The 16524-nt window shown below is 45.9% G+C and overlaps 1 protein-coding gene and 1 long non-coding RNA gene across 6 annotated transcripts in view; one reads left to right on the top strand and one right to left on the bottom strand.

The window, feature by feature from the left end:
* Positions 1 to 16518, bottom strand: part of COMT (catechol-O-methyltransferase) — a 33130-nt gene extending 16612 nt beyond the window's left edge. For 2 of the 4 annotated variants that reach the window (XR_003902867.1, XM_029922845.1), the window contains exons 1-3: positions 16453 to 16515; positions 14224 to 14292; positions 674 to 953 (exon numbers count right to left, since the gene is read on the bottom strand). Coding sequence is in view for 3 of the 4 variants with exons in the window: in XM_029922845.1 (XP_029778705.1) it covers positions 674 to 953; positions 14224 to 14229 (286 nt within the window). In the remaining variant the exon portion in view is untranslated. Of the gene's footprint in view, positions 1 to 673; positions 954 to 14223; positions 14293 to 16452 lie in introns of all 4 variants that reach the window. The other 2 variants (XM_029922842.1, XM_029922843.1) reach the window with 2 other exon arrangements.
* On the top strand, positions 251 to 15156 carry LOC115278401. Of its 2 annotated transcripts, XR_003902868.1 has the most exons (5): positions 251 to 516; positions 1370 to 1496; positions 12420 to 12521; positions 14135 to 14430; positions 14880 to 15156. It is a non-coding gene; the product is annotated as an uncharacterized LOC115278401 (long non-coding RNA). The 2 variants fall into 2 exon arrangements; XR_003902869.1 differs by lacking the exons at positions 251 to 516; positions 1370 to 1496 and adding an exon at positions 7301 to 7406.
* Positions 16519 to 16524: the final 6 nt, after the last annotated feature.

Here is a 16524-nt window from a genome sequence, read left to right as displayed (position 1 = left end):
AGACCTCTGGGCCTCAGCATACTCTAGTCCCTCCCTTGCATGTGATTCCTGGCTGACCCCAACTCGCCCTAAACGAGAGCTGCCTTCTGTATTAGCCCTCACCCCACCCTGCCCATGGGCTACACTCACAGCTTCCCTGGTTCCCTGGGCTGGACAGTGGCTATTCTATCTGTCCAGGGCCCAATTCCCAGAGGTGCAGCACAGTACATGCCTGTGCCCCAGGCTGGAGTCCAAAGGTCAGAAGGCGGTCCTGGTGTGCCAGGCAGAGTCCAAGGAGCACTGTACACCCTCATGACCACCAGGGACAGCCAAGAACCCACTGCCTGCCTTGTACCCTCATGTAGCTCAATCAGATGTCATGCCACTGCCAGGCCTACCGCCAACTCATAGGTGAGTAGGTATGTGGCAAGGAAGGGTCCCAGGCAGTTTGTCAAATGTCCCTCCCTCCCCACGAGGACGGTGATGTGGGAGTCGGGGTCTCAGCACAGCCTTTGCCACTGGCCGAGGAACAAACAGGTAGGTGATCGGCTCCGGCTTCTAAAGCTCCAGACAAGCCCTTACCCTAGCATCCAGAAACAGGGTGATATGAGGCTTCTCCTTTACAGGCTGTGCTGCTCCACAGCGGGGGTCGTCCCCATTCCCATGCCCGCCTCTTGCAGGCTGGGCTGCCTACCTTTCTTGTCACCTACATTCATAGCCCATTCCTTCTGCGAGCAGTAGGTATCGATGGCCTCCAGCACGCTTTGTGGGTCCCCGGCCACCGCGTGCTGCAGCACATGACGCAGGATGCGCTGCTCCTTGGTGTCGCCCATGAACAGGTTGTAGAGGGGCTGCAGGACGTGCTCGTTCCAGTAGATGAGGAGAAAGCCCGAGTATGAGTGCCAGAGCAGCAGCACCAGCAGCACCAGGCCCAATGAGAAGGCTGCCAACAGCAGGGGTGGGGCCTCCAGCATCTGACATAGGGCAGGGGTAGGGTGGAGGGAGGAGGGGAGAGAAGGGGGAGGGAAGAGAGCCAGGCGGGAGGTAGCAGGCTTCAGTGCTTTGTGGCTGGCCAGGAAGCCCTGTAGCCAGCTCTGGAGCTCAAACCCCCTTGGCATTAACTGCAGACCTGCTCCTCCTGGCTTACCCGTGCTCTCCTCAGTTTGGCGGTGCTGCCATTGCCCCTCATTGCTGATGGGGGCCCGGGTTCAAGAGGCTAGCTATGTGCCCCAGTTGCTTGGCTCATCTCAGCACCAGGGGAAGGCAGACCTTCTGTCCCCAAACAGCTTCCTGCTCCCAGGGCTGTGGCCTCAGGTGCACAGAGTAGGTGTGTCTGGCCATCCTGCCTGGGGACCTGCTGATCACAGCTCTCCTCCCGGTGCTTTCCCAGACAGCCTGGGCCAGCTGCTGCCCTGACAGAGGTGGGCATGGAGGAGGCTCGGTCCTGTATGTTCCCTTGGGTGCTCACACCAGGAACGGTCCAGGAGATTCATGTGGCTCTTTAAGTGAGTTCCCAGGTAAGAACATAGGCAGTTTCCAGGCCAGGCAGTCAGGGCACAGACCCACTCACCACTCCCCTCAGGGATGGCCACACGTGGTATGTCTGTCCCAGGATGAAGGACAGCCCTGCCACCTATACTACAGGTAAGTGAGACATGCCAGCTCTATCAGACAACTAACTACCAGTTCGGTACAACCTCCCCCTGGCCAGCCACCCTTCAGGCAGGTAGCTTGGGACCCAGTCAGGTGGGGCCCCGGAGACACAGACAAGGCTAAGCCACTAAGACCTGCGCTCCTCATTAGCACAGAGCAGAGTTTAAGCTATTCCAGGTAGACGCTCAGATTTCAGGCCAGACACCTTATAAAATGGGAAAGGACAAAAGAGGAATATGGGAAGCTTCTGTTGGCCCATGGTCGCTACAAATTATTCACAGGAAAGATATGCTAAACCCCAGCCACCACCACACAGGACCCTGCACCCCCAGAAGCTCCTGTTTGGACAGGCACATCAGCGGGAGCAGGCAGGCTGAGGGCCTCCATGGGAAGAGCACTTGAGGATCGTTGAGGGCTCTAAACCCCCACACCGTGGGCCATGAGGAGACGGTGGTGGCTTGAGGAACAGGGCAGAGAATGAACAGGAAGCTGGGGCTCTGCCCCAGGTGAGAGTAGATGCCCAGATGCCAATGGTAGAGGCCATGTGGCCTATTTACTCAAGGCAGAGTGGATGTATTCACAACAGGTCAGAGCATCACACACGGAGGCTCCGGTTCCTTGGCCCATACCTGCTCTTCTGCTCCCAGTGCCACCCTGACCTTCAGAGCCGCTCTCACAGCCAGCTCCTGCCCTCCTTGCTGATTGAGGGGTCTGTGTGCTCCTACTCTGACCTCAGCAACAAGGCAGATAACATTTGTATAGAATTCGTTTGCCTTTAGAAAATCACTGACAGAAACTGTAGCCTGAAAATGGTCAGGATCCAGATATCTGGGCCCCTTCCCAGATGCCACCCCTGCCCACTAGGGCAGCACTTCAACTTTCCATCCTCTGAGAGCAAAAGGCCCCAAAGAGGTAGTGAGATGTCCCCTGCAGTGTCCCCCAGCCGGTGACACAGGGAGAGTCTCCCTGGTCCTCATCAGCGCTGCCCTGCAAGTTATGATAGGACGTTCATCTGTGCCTTATGAAAAGCAGGAGAAATGAATGAACCACTTTGCCTAAGCCATATTTCCCCAGGAAAATAACATAGAAGACCAAGAGTGAGTTACAAAGAACACCTACAAATCAATGAGAAGGCCTGAAGTCCAGAGCAGGTGTGGCAGGTCGTGGCACCACAGTGGGATGTCCCTGCCTGGGGTATGCCCCGGGCCCCACCATGCCAGAAAGTGAATGGGGTATTCTGCCTGCCATAGCTCCAGGGGCCACCCTGGGAAAGGGCCCCCACGGGGCAGCACACACCAAGACCCAGGTGGTGGGTGAGGGGAAGACATGGGGTAGGGGGTGGGTACAGTGGGTAAGGGCAGAGTTTCTCTTTTCTAGGGGACAGAAGACAGGGAACAATGAGGGGAGGCCCATGCAGCCTGAAGGAGCTAGAAGTTTCCACTGCTTAGGATTTTCTAACCACATATCTGTGTTACTTTATCATTACTATTAATACTCATAGTAGAGATTGGGTGATAATATAATGGGTCATGTTGTTTTATTCAACGTATTTTAAAAAATATCCAGTAAATGTTGGAAATAAATATCAAAAATAAGAAATAATATTCTGCTTAAATAACCAATTACTTGCAGGACCCTGGAGTCATAAACTATAAATTTCAATCTCCATAATACTTGAATTCTGTTAAAAATCTGGCTTTTAAACTTCTAATCTCTAGGTCTGTCTGTTCATAACTTTGCACAGCACTGTGTTCCTCAGGGCTGGCAGGAGAGCACAGGGAGGGGCCACACCTTCAGGGAGGCTCTGCTTTGGCTTTGAGTCCCAGTTACCTAACAGACATGCAAACAGAAAGCACAATGATGGGACTTTAAACCACTACCAGGGGAGGAGGGATCATCAGGAGGATAAAGGAAAGTCAACCCTGGCCAGGGCATGGAAGCCAAGTGGCATGCTCAGATCCTTTCTGTTTTATGTATGTTCAAAACAGGCCATAAGCATAAGTTTTTAAGTGGCTCACTGAGCATAGTTTCAAACATGGTTTCTTGGCACATTGAGGGCTGGAGGCAAAGCTTCAGTGCAGTATCCTGGGTTTCCTATTTCTTAATGTCTGTGACCTCAGGGTAGTGGTGGCAGTGCAGAGAGAAGCTGCTCACAGACTTCAGGGTTTCACTGAAGAGGCTTTATAGGGCCTCCACAGATGATACATTTAGTATCATGAAGGCATGAAAGAAATGAAGACACAAATTAGTGAAAAGACATCCCATGTTCATGGACTGCAATACCACCCAAACCCATCTACAGATACAATGCAGTTCCTATCAAAGTTCCAATGGCATTTTTCACAAGAATAGAAAAATACATTCAAAAGATAATTTGGAATCTGAATAGCCAAAACAATTGTGAGAAAGAACAAAGTTAGAGGATTCACACATCCTAATTTCTTTTTTTTTTTTAATTTTTAATGTTTTTATTTATGTTTGAGAGTGAAAACAAGAGAGATCATGAGTAGGGGAGGAACAGAGAGAGAGGTAGACACAGAATCTGAAGCAGGCTCCAGGCTCTGAGCTGTCAGCACAGAGCCTGACAGGGGGCTCAAACCCACGAACCATGAGATCATGACCTGAGCCGAAGTCGGACACTTAACCAACTGAGCCATCCAGGTGCCCCTCACACTTCCTAATTTCAAAACTTATTATGGAGCTACAGTAATTAAGATTGTGTTACTAGCCCAAGATAAACATATAGACTGACAGAACAGAACTGAGGCCAGAAATAGACACTCATGTCTATGGTCAAATGATTTCCTTCCTTTCTTCCTTTTTGAGAGAGAGCAAGAGCCTGAGTTAGGGAGGGGACTAGGGGGAGGGAGAGAGAATGTTAAGCAGGCTTCAGGCCCAGCACAGAGATCAATGAAGGGCTCAATCTCACGACTAAAAGATCATGACCTTAGCCAAAATCAAGAGTTGGAAGCATAACTGACTGAGCCACTCAGGTGCCACAATCAAATCATTTTGTAACAAGAGTGCCCAGATCACTCAGTGGGAAAGAACAGTCTCTTCAACAAACGGTTCTGGGACAAATAGATTCTCACATGCAAAAAATGAAGTTGGACTCTTACCATACACCACATACAAAAATTAACTCAAAATCAATGAAAGACTTGACTTTTAGAGCTAAAACTATAAAACTCTTAGAAGAAATATAGGAGTAAATCTTCATGACCCTGGATTTGGCAATGGATTCTTAGATATGGCACCAAAAACACAGGTAACAAAAGAAAAATAACTGCATCTCATTAAAATTAAAAGCATCAAAGGAACTAACAAGAGAACCAAAGGAAAGCCCATAGAATGGGAGGAAATATTTGTAAATCATGAATTCCTACAATGCAACAACAAAAAGACAAACAACCCAATTAGAAAATGGGCAAAGGTCTTGAATAGACACTTCTCAAAAGATCTACATATGACCAGTAAGCATATGGAAAGATGCCCAACATAATTATTCATGGCAATGCAAATTGAAACCACATAAGATACTGCTTCATACCCATTCGGATGGATATTTTCTTTTCTATTGCTTTTTGTCCTTTTTTAAACTTTATTTATTTACTTTGAGGGGCGCCTGGGTGGCTCAGTCGGTTGAGCCTCCGGCTTCGGCTCAGGTCAGATCTCATGTTCGTGGGTTCGGGCCCCGCGTCGGGCTCTGTGCTGACAGCTAGCTTAGAGCCTGGAGCCTGCTTCTGGTTCTGTGTCTCCCTCTCTCTCTGACCCTCCCCCTCTCATACTCTGTCTCTCTCTGTATCAAAAATAAATAAAACATTTAAAAAAAAATTTAAACTTTATTTACTTTGAGAGAGAGACAGAGCATGCACACACAAGCCGGGGAGGGGCAGAGAGAAGGAGAGACAGCATCCCAAGCGGGCTCTGTGCCCTCAGCACAGACCCCAACACAAGGCTTGAACTCACGAACCGTGAGATCATGATCTTAGCTGCGATCAAGACTCGGACACTTAACTGCACCAATCAGGTGCCCCAGGATGGCTATTTAAAAAAAATTTTTTTTTTAAATAGAAAATAACAGAGCAACCTGGGTAGTGCATTCAGTTAAGCATCCAATTCTTGATTTCAGCTCAGGTTATGATCTCATGGTCCTGGAATGAGCCCTGTGTCAGGCTCTGTGGTGAGCATGGTGCCTGCTTAAGATTCTCTCTCTCCCTCCTCCTACCCCTCTCCCACTCGTGTGTGCTCTCTCACTCTCTCTCAAAAAAAAATATGCAAAATAACGTATGTTGGTGAGGATGTGGGAAAACTGGCATACTTGTGCACTGCAGATAGCAATGTAAAATGATGCAGCTGCTGTGGAAAACAGTCTGGTGGTTACACAAAAGTTGAATATAGAATTACCATGTGACCACCAATTCCGCTCCTGGGTATAAACTCAAAAGAACTGAAAGCAGGGACTTGAGCGGATACTTGCATACCAATATTCACAGAGGCATTATTCACAACAGCCCATCTATCAACAGATGAATGGATAAACAAAATGTGGTATGTCCATACAATGGACTAGTACTTCATCATTAAAATTAATGAGACAATGATTCATGCTGCTGCATGGATGAACCTCAGAAAACCTTATGCTATGTAAAAAAAAAAAAAAAGACAAAAGGACTTACATGAAATATGTAGAAAAGGCAAATTCATAGAGACAGAAAGTAGAATAGGACTTGCTGGGGGCTGGAGGGAGGGGGAACTGTTGAATGGGTAAAAGGTTTGTGTTTGGGGAATGAAAACGTTCTGGAAATGGTGACAATGGGTACACAAGGGAATGCCATTAATACTGCTGAGTTGTACAACTGTAGCATCGAAATGGTTAAAATGGCAAATTTTAACTTCTGAATGTTTTACTACAGTCCAAAGAAAACAGTGGAAGACAAAACCAGCAACCTTGTTTGTGGCCCTCTCTGTTCTAAAAAAGAAGTAGGGACATGCCATTCCCAATAAGGAAGCAAGATCCAGAAAAACAACTGTTGCCCTCATCTCCCTGGAGCACCCAACTGCTCAGGAGTCTCTCTCCACTGGCCAGCTGTCTGCCTCAGGGCGTGGGGCGGGGCCGGGGGGTGGGGTGGACAGTGGCCGGGGGATTGCAGAGACACCAGGGAGGGACACCTGCCTCTACACTCAGGATCCTTCTTGGAGGCAGGGGAAGGGGCCTTCCTGTCACAGCAGAGTCTGCTTGCCCTGTGCACTTCCTTCCAACGGGCTTACGGTGTATATGTAGCGTCCCCCTCTTAGACCTCTGTCCCCAGATGTCAAAAATAACACCAACTCCCAACCTTCCTTATTATAAGCCCATACTTCAGTATTCTCCCTGCAACCACAAAACCATAACCTCCATCAACTCTGATCACTGTTTATCATCCTCCATACCCAAAGGGGGCAATCAAGATGCTTGGCAGCTGGGCAGAGACCCCCAGACACCCTGTAAACCAAGGTGGAGACAGGCAGGTGGGCCCCAGACATCCAGAGCCACTGGTCCTGGGACCTCCATGATCCTTTGTGACAAAAGTGCATCCAGCCTGACACACAGTGCAACTTTACCAAGGCCTGGCCCCCCAACATATGCATTTGTGTAGAGGGTACCACAGCCCCGCCCCCCTGGGCCCGCCCCTTCCTTGCTCCTCAGCTCCTAAACTCCAGCCCCACAGGATGGCCAGCTCAGCTCTCTGTCTATGCTTCACAGCCAGATAGTCTATCCCTTCTGTCAGCTGGTCAGTATTCTTTTATGCATTTACTTTTTTAATGTTTTATTTATTTTTGATACAGAGAGACACAGAGCATGAGAGGGGGAGGGACAGAGAGAGAGGGAGACACAGAATTGGAAGCAGGCTCCAGGTTCCGAGCTTATCAGCACAGAGCCCGACATGGGGCTCGAACCCACGAACGTGAGATCATGACCTGAGTCAGAGGCCTAACCAACTGAGCCACTCAGGCGCCCCTCTTTTATGCATTTAAAACATCTTAGATGATGCTCTTCTTTCTTAAAGGAAACGAAAATGTTTTTCATAAATAGATTACAAGTAACTGTCAGTGGATGAGTTACTAAGATGGTTAAAAATTCCATAGGAAGAGGAATCAATTGTATGACATGGTTCTTAGGCTCATTTAAAACTTCATGGAAGCTCACTAGAAATGCCTTTGGTCCCTTTGCAAGGACCTGAACCTGCTGGTATGCTCACATCATTATCACCTACATCTGAAGAGCAGGTTTCTCTGCCCACACTCGTTTGGAAAGCAAGGGAGAGCCAGGATAGCACTGTGCCTGAGGCTGCAGGAGCAACAGAAGAAAGGTCTAGGCCGGAGAGTACTCAGGTCACCTCTGTGCAGAGAGCTGCAGCGCCGAGCACCCCAGCTACCCCAATCCCATCTGACCCTGTCTTGGCATGGGTCATGGGGTCATGGTAATGAGCCCAGATTGCCTTCTGGTTGATACACCAAAAGCAGGGCCAGCTGTCTCAGCTCTGAATAAAGGGTAGGTCTCAGAGTGCACAGAACATTCTCGGGGCAAAAACAGGTGGACTGGCCAGGATCCTTGTGGGAAGACAAAAACAGCTGGGGTGGAGTGGGCCAGGAAATGCTTGCCAGGGTCAGCATGCGGGGAGAGATACTTGGCCATCTGCCCTACAGGACAGAGCCCAAGATCCTGTTCTGCTTGGGAACTGGGAAAGTTCTGGCAGCTCGTGGGCACTATCAGCAAGCCCAGCAACTGTCATGTTCCAGCCTTGCCCCTGGGTGCAAGCTGAACACGGCCTCCCCATTTCACTCCTGAAAGGCTGGATGGCAACACCCACAGGGACCTTTGTCCCATCTCTGGTCTGCTGCTCACTGCTCACTGGTCTGGTAGCAATTCAGATTCCTCATTCAGTGCTCCCAACAAATGTCCATTACAACAGTGAGGAGAAGTTTTGATTCTATGATTCTGAATATACTCTGGAGCTGGGTGGGAGGCCAAGCTTCCAAAAGGTAGCTCCTGGGCTGGAGAGGCCTTTTTGTGTCTCCGTTTGATCCTGCTCCTCCCACAAGAGCTTCTCAGTCAATTGAAACCCCCTTCTTCTTCTTCTTTTTTTAATGTTCATTTATTTATTTTGAGAGAGAGAGAGACCATGAGCATGAGTGGAGGCAGGAGCAGAGAGAGGAAGGAGAGAATCCCAAGCAGATGTGGGGCAAACCACGAGATCGTGACCTGAGTCAAAATCAAGAGTTGGACGCTGACTGAGCCACCCAGGTGCCCCCTGAAACCCCTTGCACCCCTGCTGACGATGCGCCACCATGGTGCTAATTCTGTCTGCTTCCTTTCCCATTGGCATGACTTTACTAATTTGGAACTTCAATGGGAAACTGCAAATCTCCCCTTAGTGGCTTCTCTGACACCTCTCCCTTCCATCCCCTCTGCTCCTCCTTCCTTGCATACCACCTTTGCTCCCCCTCTAGCTCCCTTCCATCCCCTCCCTCCTTCTCCAGCCCCTCAGCTCCCACAGTCACTGGCACATAGACCCCCTGCCTCACTGGGGGCTCTCAAAGGACTCAGGAACCCCCGAAAATAACAACCTGGGGTTGAAAAAGAACAAAAAAAGCAAACTGGAAACAGACATTTAGTCCATGGCCTCCGTAAGATTATATATCAGGGCAGAAAGATCTGAAAGGCCACCTCCATGAACATTGGTGAAAAGTTTTAGCCTCCTATTGAACAGGTAACTAACCTGTTCCATTAGCCAGAAACAGAAGTTCTAACTCTTATATAAACTAGTGAGTTTTGAATAATTGTATTCATGCCTGATGCATGGCCAAAAATTTTAAATGAAAACCATAAGATCTCTATATAAATCTGTATGTTTATGTATGTATGTATGTATGTACATACATGTGTGTATGTATATATGGAATTTCTCTACCTCCAGGTAATATTACGAAGTTAGTTTATAAAAGCCATTAAAGTAGTTCTATCCTAATTGGCTTGGAGAAAAATAAGTACTTCAATAAACGAAATCATCCCCCAAACTCCCAGAAATATAAGAACCAGCTCAACTATTGTTCAAATTTACATAATTTGGGGAATCTATGACAAAGAAGACTGGCTTACTAGTGTTGATTTAATGAAACAGGTATATCTTTAGTGTTATCACATTAAATGAAATGCAAACATACTTTTTTTAAGATTTTATTTTTAAGTAATCTCTATACCCAGTGTGGGGCTCAAATCCACAGCGCCAAAATCAAGAGTCACACACTTCACCAACTGAGCCAGGCAGGCACCTTGAAAACATACATTTTTATTCAACTTTGGTTTACTAGTCAAATAAGCTAATATTCTATCTACTCAATGTTTAGGATTGTACAAATGATAAATCTGATTTTCATCAAACTGAGTCCTATTCTGACAAACTTTATTTTAACAATCATTGTGTTTTATAATATATCTGCCTCGGAGTGCCTGGCTGGCTCAGTTCGTAGAGCATATGTGACTCTTGATCTTGGGATCATGAGTTTGAGCCCCATGCTGGGGGTAGAGATTGCTTAAAAAAAAATTATACACACACACACACACACACACACACACAGTATATATATACATCCATATATATAACACATATGGCTAAGATTACATATATACATATATATAACACACATAAATATACACACATTGCTAAGAGATTACTTTAAAAAATATACATATATTGCTAAGATATATAATATATATACACATACATATGTATCTGCATAAAACCTATCTCCAAAATCTTTCTGGTAATTTGTAACCTTAGAATTAGACAAGTTATGTTACATAATAGATATTCTTTGGCAATCTAAATAATTTCTACATAAGGTAAAGTGCTGGAAAACTCATTACTAATTATAGTTTAAGTTTTATACTTTTGATTTCTTGATTTTATATGGTAAAGAAAGGCTAATGATATTTGGGTCTGTTAATAAATATGTTCTTATTGCCACGTTAAAAAAAATTTGTACTATTCAGAGTATATACCTCTACAGATAACAACATGGCATATTCATAAGATTTGCTAGTCTGTTACAGAATACCAGTGTATGGCTGACAAATCACAATTATCTACTTCTTAGCTTTATCTGTAAAATAAAGGTTGTGAATGGCTAAAAATTATAATCAGTATATGAAAATAAAACAACTACTAGAAACAATAAGAGCAAAGAGAAAGAACTTTGTAAACAAAGAATGTGAGAAAAGTAGGATGTGTTTCATGAAAAGTATGTAAAGAATGTAGGATTTGTTTTTCTTAAGGAAAGGATAGTGATTTTATCCTGAGGTTACATTTTCAAAAGGGGAAAGTATAGGACAAAAACCTGAATGGATATAGAAAGTTGTAGAACATTTGTGGTAAAAGGAATTTCATGTTATGAGATCCAAGCTGGCTAAGATTAAATGGATTTGTATATATAAAGTTTTTGAAATCAGCTTTAGTATCAATAACATCCTCATGCAGAATTAGAGTTTGGTTTTCTTTCCACTAAAACAACAAAACTTCTTGGATCACTGGTCTGCTTTTAATGAGAAATTATAAAAGGTTTTTCTTGAATAATCTTTACCAATCTTTACCTTTTGAGAAAAGAAAGATCCTCTATCTTATCAAAATAATTTCCCGTGTTTAGTGTTATTACCATGTCCTTGATTACTTAAGAGAACCTCATCTTCAAACTATCCAAAGAGCCAAGTTTTTGTTTGTTTGTTTGTTTTTGTTTTTACAATCATGTTACCTCCAATATTTACTTTTTGATTCTTTTATTGTCAGTTTAGTTAAGAAAATAACCAAATACTTTTTCACAGTGACCTGGGATCCTATTTCGTCAAGCATGTAAACCTTTTGACATTTTTGACAACTCTACCTTCCCCAAATCAAATTCTAAATGATCTTCTTGATTTCAAACTGGCTTTGGGATTTCCCAGAGGGTCTATGGAAGATCTCAAAGGATCTGTTCTTTCACCTTGTAAAAGAGACATATTAAACTAATTAATTTTAATTGACCTGTTGGATTTCCTGAAAGGCACTGTCAAATAAAACATGCAGCTTAACCTTCCAAAAATGATATTTGTATGAACAGATGTTATTAATATAAAGATACTGGAAGCTACATAAAGTTCCTATAAATTTGCCAGTGCCCTCACAGACCAGGAAATGTCCAAGTATGATATTATCAGTCCTGATTCCAGCTAATATTTTAAATGGTATGTATGTTATAGAAATGACCAAGTTTTATTGTCAGTTGTGGTTTTTACTTATTTTATTTATTTATTTATTTTTTAAAAATTTTTACAGAGGGGCACCTGGGTGGCTCAGTTGATTAAGCATCTGACTTCAGCTCAGGTCATGATCTCACAGTTTGACCCCTGCATCAGGCTCTGTGAAGACAGCTCAGAGCCTGGAGCCTGCTTTAGAGTCTCTCTCTTTCTCTCTCTCTCTTGCTGCCCCTCCCCCATTCATGCTCTGTCTTTCTCAACAATAAATAAACACTAAACACATTTTTTTTCCATTTGTTTTAGAGAGAGAGGGAGCATGTGAGCAGGGGGGAGGAACAGAGGGAGGGAGAGAGAGAGTCCCAAGGCTCAAGCCCTGGGATAAACGATCTGAGTCAGAATCAAGAGTTGGAAGCTCAACTGACTAAGCCACCCAGGTGTCCTAGTGGTGTTGTTTTTATAAGGGACTCTCATCAGATCTTTAACCCCCGACCATTTAAGTCTTTGTCACCCACAGATAGTTTTTGATTCACTCTGCTCCTTCTCCAAAAGTATTTGCAATCAGCTACAGGCCAGAGTGCTTCGTCTTCAAATGAAAAGGATTATCCCCCGATCCATGGTACGGAATATGACAGGTAACCTGGGGTACAGACTTCTGATGGCCTTGCTTCAGTGACTCTAAGACCATTTCATGGGGCTGAGTGAGGCTTTCCAGAACTCTAGTGGAGAAACTGATGGGTTCATGAAACTAACCAAGATCAAACAGGACAAGAATTAACTACGTGGAACTGAGAAAACTGATAAAGGATGATTATAATTTTCTATGGCTTTAGTCTGGAATATTCTTGGCTCTTTAGTATTCTGTTTTCTGGATACAAAAAAAAAAACAACAACACCTTTTTTCCCCCCTAAGTTTATTTACTTGGAGAGAGAGAGAGAGATTGAATGCATTGGTGCAAGTGCATGAGTGAGCAGGGGAGGGGCAGAGGGAAGGAGGGAGGGAGAGGGAGAGAGAGAGAGAGAGAGAGAGAGAGAGAGAGAGAGAGAGAGAGAGAGAGAGAATCCCAAGCAGGCTCTGCACGGTCTGTACTGAGCCCAACATGGGGTTCAAACTTACAAATGGTGAGACCATGACCTGAGCTGAAATCAAGAGTCAGACACCTAACTGCCTGAAACATTGAGGCGCCCCTTCTTTTTTCTCTTAAAGCTACCCATGAGTCATAACACTTTAGCAAGTTAATAGTTTTGTAAACAAAACCAAAGCATTTATCTTTTTCTCCCTGTTCCTCCAAAAATTGGGAACTATTATTAAGTATTCTTATTTTCATGGCCATATAGTTATTTACATAGGTTCAATAAGAACCTGTCCCTCTTTCTGATAGGACATAACTTGAAAAAGTTATGTAAAGTATATATAAAATGTCATATTTGAAAATGACACATGGAATCAGACATGACCAGACTGTTTTGAGAACTGCAGTCGACTTTACAAGGAGGCAGTGCTTACAAAGCTGTCTTGAAAAAAAAAAACAAAAAAAAACGAGCCTGATACTGGCTTACAGAAGTTTCCAACTTACAGGTGAGTAAGTAATGTCCCTTCCTGGCAGACCCAGGAGCCCTAAGATATTTGGGGGGACCCTGAGAAGCGAGGCACTCACCCAAATCTCTAGGTGAGCTCTGATTGATGGTGAATTCTTGCTCTGGCTTCTCAGCCTTGAAAGGCTTTTAAAATTCCAATCTGATATTCCCCATAAAAAATTTCACAAAGCAAATTTAACAAGCCTTATGTGCTCAATTGCCATTTTTGCTGCACTTATGTAAATAATCAGGCCAAATTTAATGAGACCAGACTGATTTTGTAAACAAGAATAATCTTTGTGTGACTATCTTTGATCAAAAAGGGAAGTGGCTACAGAGGGAAATGTTATGTCTCAATGGAAAAAAAAGAATACAAACTTGTGGGTTATCGGATTCTAATCCTGGTTATCCTGTTTGAGCTTTTACTATACTACCTGTGAACTGGACTGCATCCTGCCGTCTTACATATTTTGTCAGCCCTTACCAAACCCTCAGTTCTTCTAGTTTCCTTCAGCATCTTGCTACAACTCTCCAGGCTGATGTTTCCAATTTTCCTCCCTTCCCTCTTGACTTGGCATCACTGAGAACTAAAACCTGACCGCCCAGACCCTTCCTGGGACTCCAGTTGTCTTGTTGCTGACCTTTTCCCACCAGGATCTGAAAAAGCCCCGCATGCTGAAGCATGAAGACAACCTGATATGACTCTCAAAGAGCCCATCACACAACAAATCATGTGTGCGCACCTTCATTCCTGGAGCTGCATCTGCATGGGCCACTCAGAAGTCCATGGGAACTCCCACATCTTCCATGTTCTGCTTGGGGAAATAACCTTGACTGTGACACTGATGCCTATACTATACTGGTAGAGAATAAGAAGCCAGAGGCACCGTAAGAATGTCCTGAAGGAAAGGGATGGAGCAGCAAGGAACTGAAAGCAGTTCCATTCCCAGGTCAGAAAGCCTCTGGGACTACTCATTCTCTCCAGAAGGACATCATACAGGTGCCAGGCCAGGAACCCGTTTTATCTGCCGCCAGATGGACTCATGACCCAGTATAGAGAACACTGCAGGTGTATGCGGGTACATGTTGTATGTACTTGCTGTTATCAGACAAATAGCAAAAGAAAAGAGGCTTGAGCTGGGAGTCTGATATTTTGGCTCCTGGAGAGTCTTAGCCCCCTGCTTTTCAATTATCTCATTACTGCACCTTTAGGACCTCTCACTATATCTCCATAAACACTCACACAACAAACTAGGAAATCCACTGGATTGCCACCATGGACCTCACTCACACTGCAGTCTACAGATGTTTAGAGGTCAATGTCAAAACTCTTCCCAACTGGCCATCTGTGGGACTCAACTTCAACCATTAATCTTTGATTTTCTTTCTGTTTCCATAGGAATGCCCCTCATTAAATGCCTGATCACTGGCATCATCCAGCAAGCGACCTCTACTAAAGAGCCCCTACAGATGGTTCAACAAAAGGTGATCAAATGGAAAATGGGATTATATTATTCAGCAGAAAGAACGTCTCTTCTTTCCTTTAACAAGAGGTGGAGACCTGCCAAAGACTCTTTCTTTAACCAAACTCTATCCATGCTCCTCTGAGCCTTCTTCTCAACTAGGCCTCAACCTTGGCCTATAAGACTTGAATAAACACTAAACAGCGCCTAACAGCTCCAGGTTGCATCCTTAGGATGACCTTAGCCCCCTTAAATGCCAGAGAAAACTCCAGGCTTCCAAAAGAAGTGACTATTGCAGCTAACACCTGAGGCTAGGGCTCCATCTCCCAGTCTCTGTGGGAGCAGGGGAGCCTAACTTCCATAAGCATCACTTACCACCAGATGGGTGTCACATGGACCAACTTCCTCTTCCTACTTTTTGTAACTTCTCACTTTCCAGAACGACTCCTGCCATCCCAAACCCCACTCACTCTCCTTTTGAAAGGAAAGTGCCTCTGAGCAAATCCGAATGGAGCTTAGCTCCTTCCCCTAGTTACTGGATAAAATCTCCTTACTGCTGTAACTAGTGACCAGCTGTGTTCATCTGTGACACTCCTCTCCCCACTAGGTCCCCACACTGCTCCTCAGAGCGCCTCTGGAAGTTGGGAGGCAGCAGGCAGTCAGGGAAGCTCAGTCCCACGCAATTGGTCAAGAAAAGTCCCCGACTTTAAAACCTGAAAGGCTCCTAACAGGTCCATTCTGGAGTGACCTCCTCTTTCTCAACATTCTCCCATGGGGGTGGGGCTACACCCCCAACACCCCACCCAGCGCTGCTGCAGTGTTGGGCTCCAGTCTCTTCCTTTCCCTCCAGGCAGCCATTCCCCTAAAAGGAATCGCCTGGAGGTATCCCAGGGGTCAGCCCATCAGGCCTCCAGGGGGAAACTTGTCACTGAGCTCCTCCAGGCCTTGAGGCCCACAAGTGTCCCGCTCCCAAGGGTCTGATCCCAACTCAAAGATCAAGTGACCCTCCCATGGTGACTCAGGCCCTGACTCCGCAAGCCCATCTAGTCAAAGCACTCCCAGGGGAGACCCCATCTTGGGGTCAGGATCCCCATAGGAGGCTGGATCCCCTATCCTTGTCTGGAACCTTATCCCCAAGTCAGACCTTCCCGTTCCAACACAGCTCTCCTATTCCCTCAACCCTTTCTGGTATCCCAGCCCCTTCTACGGTCCAGAGACTCCCACCCAATGTCGGATCCTTTCACACGGGTCCTAATTTCCCACCCCGCATTCGGAGTTCCTCACCCCAGGACAGATCCCCAAATCCCCCACCCCAGATCTGATGCACCCCAGGTGCAGGTGAGGAGACTCTCACCGCAGATGAGGTCCGCCCTAGGTCCGAGAACCCCCTCCCTACCCCAGATCAGATTCACCCCAGGTCCCGGGACCCAACCCACGCCGGGTCAGATCTGCTCCAGGTCCGGAGAACCCCACTCCGGCCGGATCCCCGCGGCTGGCCAGCTCACTCACCTCGCCTTCGGTGGCCGCGTCCTTGGCCAGGCGGACCCGCCCTGGGCCGGCGCAGGCAGCGCCGCGGACAGC

The sequence above is a fragment of the Suricata suricatta genome, chromosome 14 (genome assembly GCF_006229205.1).
Source record: "Suricata suricatta isolate VVHF042 chromosome 14, meerkat_22Aug2017_6uvM2_HiC, whole genome shotgun sequence".
NCBI lineage: Eukaryota > Metazoa > Chordata > Mammalia > Carnivora > Herpestidae > Suricata > Suricata suricatta.
This window is presented reverse-complemented; position numbering and strand designations above follow the sequence as displayed.